Source organism: Cardiocondyla obscurior, linkage group LG03 (assembly GCF_019399895.1).
Source record: "Cardiocondyla obscurior isolate alpha-2009 linkage group LG03, Cobs3.1, whole genome shotgun sequence".
Classification (NCBI taxonomy): Eukaryota; Metazoa; Arthropoda; class Insecta; order Hymenoptera; family Formicidae; genus Cardiocondyla; species Cardiocondyla obscurior.
The window spans coordinates 6,446,841-6,452,329 of NC_091866.1; the positions used below are offsets into that span (position 1 = coordinate 6,446,841).

A 5,489-nucleotide genomic window follows, 5' to 3' on the forward strand; every position below is an offset into this window, starting at 1 on the left:
GTGCGACTACAAACGTGCAATTAAATAATCTGGCCAGACGTATGCGCGTTCCTTATTTCAGAGGCGTCTTTATGCGCGATACTTTACCTACGAGTGGCGCGCGTACAAACGAGAGCGGTATCGTGAATCTGGACAACGTGACGGGTCCGGGGACTCACTGGGTAGCGTACGCCAAAAGGGGAGATCGCGTCGCGTACTTTGACGGCTTCGGTAATCTCCGACCGCCCATAGAATTGGTGAGATATCTTGGAGTCGACGTCTTGTCGATAGAGTATAATCGACGATCCTATCAAACGTACGATTAGAGTATCTGTGGCCAGCTGTGTTTGCGATTTTTAAGTACGATCGACGCGATTACGTTTAAAAACTGACATCGCGACGTACTTCGTCTCAGTATCGCTTCAAACATGTCGAGCACGCTCACGTTGACCGGTAGGAGCAGCGTTCTCCATTCGAGCTACTCACCGGCGTTGGATTTCAGCGACGGTGATTACGAGCTCGGTCTCACGGACTTTGCGACTTACAACACCATACCGAACGTCGATTCTACAAACAATAAATTCTACTACGGCACGGACGGCAAGGAAATTACGATTCCCGAGGGATCGTACGAGATACAGGCAATAGACAAATTTTTGAAACATGCGATGCCGCGACAACGCGACACCGTCGATGGTAATCGTAATGAGAAGAACGAGAAAAACGATGATTTCTCGATAGCGATTCGCGCCAACTTCAACACTATGAGGAGTGAGATCAAATCAGCGTACACGGTGAACTTTTCGAAACCAAACTCGTTGGGACCGCTTCTCGGATTCTCGCCACACCGCGTACTGCAGCCGCGAAAATGGCACGAGTCCGACTTACCGATCAATATAATCAACCTGAATATTATCCGCATCGAATGTAACGTAACCGCGGGAGCGTACTGCAACGGCGAACGCGTGCACACGATTCACGAGTTTTTGCCGAAAGTGCTACCAGGATATAAGATCACGGAAACGCCCACGCACGTCATTTACCTGCCGATCATCGTACGATACGTTACAGATCTCACGATACGCGTAACCAACCAGAACGGTCGATCGCTCGACTTTCGCGGAGAGGAGATCATTGTCAGATTGCACGTGCGATTACAACGACAACGATAACATGGCATGTTAATACCGAACGAAACGAGACGCGTTACGACAATCAGTTTCGGTACTGGTACGATTCAGCAGCCTGAACCGCGACAACATATCGCTGTAAATAGCGTTGGAAGGATAAAAAGAAGAAGACTAACCGAAACAAGCGTTGAATTTCTGAGATCGCTCAGATTCGCTGTGCGAAATAATTGTATCTGAACGATGACCGACATTCTGAATATTCAAGACGAACCGGTCTTTGACGATCGAATTGTCAAGATCGAGACTCACGCCTACAATCCATTTGCCAATACGACGTTCGGATACAGCGATGAGATAAGAATACCGATACAGCAGCAAGATCTGTACATGCTGCCGCACGAGAGTTTTCTCTACATCGAGGGAAAATTAACGAAGAGCAAGGTGGTTGCGGAATCCGATGTGATCCTCGGGGACAACTGCATCGCCTTTATGTTCGATGAGATACGATACGAGCTCGACGGTGTGGAGATCGATCGTAACCGAAACGTTGGCGTAACCAGCACGCTGAAAAATTACGCGACCGTTTCATCCGACAGGAGCGTGATTCTGCGGAACGCGGGATGGCTCAGTCCCACGATTAATCCGAACGATTACTTTCGTCGTGATCAACGCTCGTCACGAATTGATTCTTATACGAGCGCGCAACGACAACAACTGTCTAGTGGGCAGTTCCGCGCTCGAGCCTAAAGTTGACTTGCTGAAGATACAATGGCGTATGCCTCATGTACTTTTGAACGAGGTAAAGAAATTGGCAATGTTGCGCACCTTGGAGAGCGGTCGATTCGTCAGTATGGGTTTTCGCTCATGGGATCTGTACGAGTTTCCGCTACTGTAACTCACGACCAAACACTCATGGGCTATCAAGACCGCCACGCAACTCGAGAAACCTCGATACGTCGTCTTCGCTCTGCAGACGGGTCGAAAGAACATCATGTCTGAGGACAACATTCGTTTCGACGACTGCAAACTGACCAACGTGAAGCTCTATCTCAATTCAGAGTGCTACTCGTACGACGATATGAACCTCGACTTTAGCAAACGTAGATACGCGATTCTCTACGACGCGTACGCGCGTTTCTGCAAAGAGTATTACGGCTACGAGTATCTCGAACCAAATCTCACCGTCACGTCGTTTCTGCTCAACGGTCCGTTCGTCATCATCGACTGCTCGCGTCAAAACGAGTCGGTTAAAACCGCTACCGTGGACGTGAGATTAGAGTTTGAGTGCAAGGACAATGTAGCGCCGAATACCACGGCTTACTGTCTCATCATACACGATCGTTTGGTTCAATACAATCCGTTGACCAACGTCGTACGTAAGATCACGTAGAAACAATCTTCGACGTGTGTATGTAAAGCGGTGAATCGACGAACGTTACGTATTCGCTTTCCTTCCGTCGTATGCGTAACGTCGATAGAGAAAGAACGACAGAGAGAGAGATTGTCATCGTCGTCATGAAACCATCAAAATATCAACCGTCTTGTTAGTGCGAGAACGCGAGTCGCATGAAGGAAGATAAAACTACGCAAACGGATCCTAGACCGACGGATCACTTATTGAACAGAGAAATGACGTATCGAGTGACACCCTCGGGAAACACAGTGGTTGACGCATTCACGCAAACGGATAAGAAGTCGCGAACCGAACGACTTCAAGAACGCGTGACGGATTTTGTCTCGAAGCATTTAAAAAAGTAATGCGATTTGGAAAGGAAGGGGAAATTAACAAGATCAATGAATTTGCTCGCGCGTGTTCAGTATTGTAACTTCCTTCGATTGAGTCGCATCGTCAAACGCCATCATCCCTCTCTTCATCTCATCATGGCCACGCCAACGTTCGTCGATCTGCAAGGTTATCCCATTGGACGACGTTTCATCGTGAAGGAAGCGGCGGTGCTGCGAGGTGGTGCCGTTCTCGCGCATTACGTCTTTGCGACTCCTATGTCGTGGGGTGCAGTATCGCGAGACGACAGACGCCTCGTTACCTGGCTGGTACGAAATCATCACGGCATAGCGTGGGAAGATGGGGACGTTCCGTACAGTCGGGCTAAACGTCTGATCATCAGGGCCCTACAGAATGAGGAGGACTGCTACGATCACGCCATCGTATACGTTAAAGGACTCGAAAAACGCGATTGGCTGCGAGATATGCTCGAAGAGGATTACTACGGCGACGACTATGACGATATCAAATTCTACACAGACAATCTGATCGTCAGGAACATCGAAGATGATTTTGAAAACGTTGAATCGCTCAACGATTTGGACGATTCGAATACTTTCCGCTGTAGAAGACATTGCAAAAATTGTGCCGTACAAAATGTATTTAAATTGTACATCTGGTGGCGTAACCATCAAAATGATGACGTATAATTTTTTTTTAATAAAACTTTTTTGTATCACATACCTATACATGTACGTTTTTCGATTGTTTTTCCCTCTCCCAATCAACCTCTCTTACTTACTCTCTCTTAATTACTCTCTCCAAAAATTTTTCTTACTGCGTTTTATATTCCCCCACTCTATGCAAATTTTAATAAATAAAAGAGGGGATTTTCGCAACCGTCCTCGATTCGAGGTACCCTCTGATCGTGCGATCAGTACATTTTTCGCTTTGGCCGCAACAGCAGCAACGATTACGACAACGTCTACTATTACGTCTACGATTACGAATACGACAATGTATTACACCGAGAGAAATTGCTACAAAGTGCGTCGAATTGATTGCGGTAATGAACCCTCCTCATCTCACGAGTAAGTATTTTTTTATTATAAAAATTATTTACTTTAAAATTAATATATTAATATTCACGATTGTTCTTATTTAATTTCCAGCGATCCACCGAAACGATACGTGACGCGCTTACTATGCAGGCGATACCCGCTGACCCGCACGGGATACAAATATCTCGAGATCGGCGTGAACGTTGGTCCGCGTAGTTTTGTGGAGATCATCGTAGGCGATAATCGAGGAGATGAATTGTCGATGTTGCTTGACACCTGGAAGGAACTCTGCGAGCATCGATGGACAATTCAGAATATGCTTCGCGATCGACCGAAGCAACCATACGACTGTTTGAACATAGGTTCGCTCACAGTGCGAATATGTTATATGAACGAAATGAAACTTGTGCGACTTGAATCTTTCGACGCACGTATGGCTATGACCGAGGCTACGTTCACGCGAATGTTGGATTTTGATGATTGCGTCGCTTTGAAATTCAACGTACTCACCAAAACCCTTCCGAAGATCGACGACAAATACGAGCAATTTTGTAAAATCGCTTCCGCATCAAGAAGTCGTACCGAAGCGGTGAGCGCTGTACGCAGCAGCGATTCCTTCGACGAACAACAAATTATAGATTGTGAAATGCTTGCGATTATAATAAATGTGTAAGAAAAAAGTATAATGAAATATATTGTATCGCATATTTAGAAAATATATACTTTGTAGTCTTATGTAACATTTTTTAATTATTTCTATTCCATCCTTCATCTTCTTTATAATTGAGAGGCGTAAGTCCACCTCGTGAATCCGCCTTGTTCGTATGTAACGTATGTATCTGAGAGAGAAAGAAATAAGATAAGGAGGAGCGATTAGCCGGGGGGTGTGTACAGCGTCACCCGCATTGGAATCGTATGAGCGCATAAAAGAATCGTTGATAAACGATAGGCGGCGCGAACGGGTGCGAGCGAAAGGGAACGATGGGCGCGCGATACTTTGCGTTTAACGGGTGCGAGCAAGAGGGAGCGATAGGCGGCGCGAACGAGTGCGAGCGAGAGGGAACGATGGGCGCGATACCTTGCGTTCCGCCGCTCGCCGCTGCCGCCGCCGCCGCCGCCCGTTGCCGCCGCGACGCCACACGACCCCTTTGAAAAAAATCGCGACTTCTTTGAAAAAATCGCGACTCCTTTGAAAGTCGCGATGCCGCATAAACATGCCGCTGCGCGACGACGCGCTTATCATTTTAAAAAATAATATTACATTTCAGAGTTTCGATGTTGTTATTATTTTCTAAACAATTCGTTCCTAGAATCGGCGACACAGGGGCGATTTATAAATACCCACCCCCTCCCCGCGTGACGTCATTACCCCTCGCCCTAGGTCTCATGGACCCAGAACCGTTAACACCCCTCTCCCCGCGTGACGTCATTACCCCTCGCCCTTGGTCTCACGGACCCAGAACCGTTAACACCCCTCTCCCCGCGTGACGTCATTACCCCTCGCCCTAGATCACACGGATACACTAACACGTAGTGATCCAGAACCGCTCAATATACATCTACTGACGCAAGAAAATAAATAAAGTGTTAACACAG

The 5,489-nt window shown here is 47.0% G+C and overlaps 1 protein-coding gene across 1 annotated transcript; it reads left to right on the forward strand.

Annotated features, from left to right (window-relative positions):
- The first annotated feature begins 1,349 nt into the window (after window positions 1-1,349).
- Window positions 1,350-2,108, forward strand: LOC139113883 (uncharacterized). Its single transcript, XM_070675330.1, has 2 exons — window positions 1,350-1,830; window positions 2,083-2,108. The coding sequence occupies exons 1-2, from the start codon at window positions 1,350-1,352 to the stop codon at window positions 2,106-2,108; spliced, it is 507 nt and encodes a 168-aa protein (XP_070531431.1).
- Window positions 2,109-5,489: the final 3,381 nt, after the last annotated feature.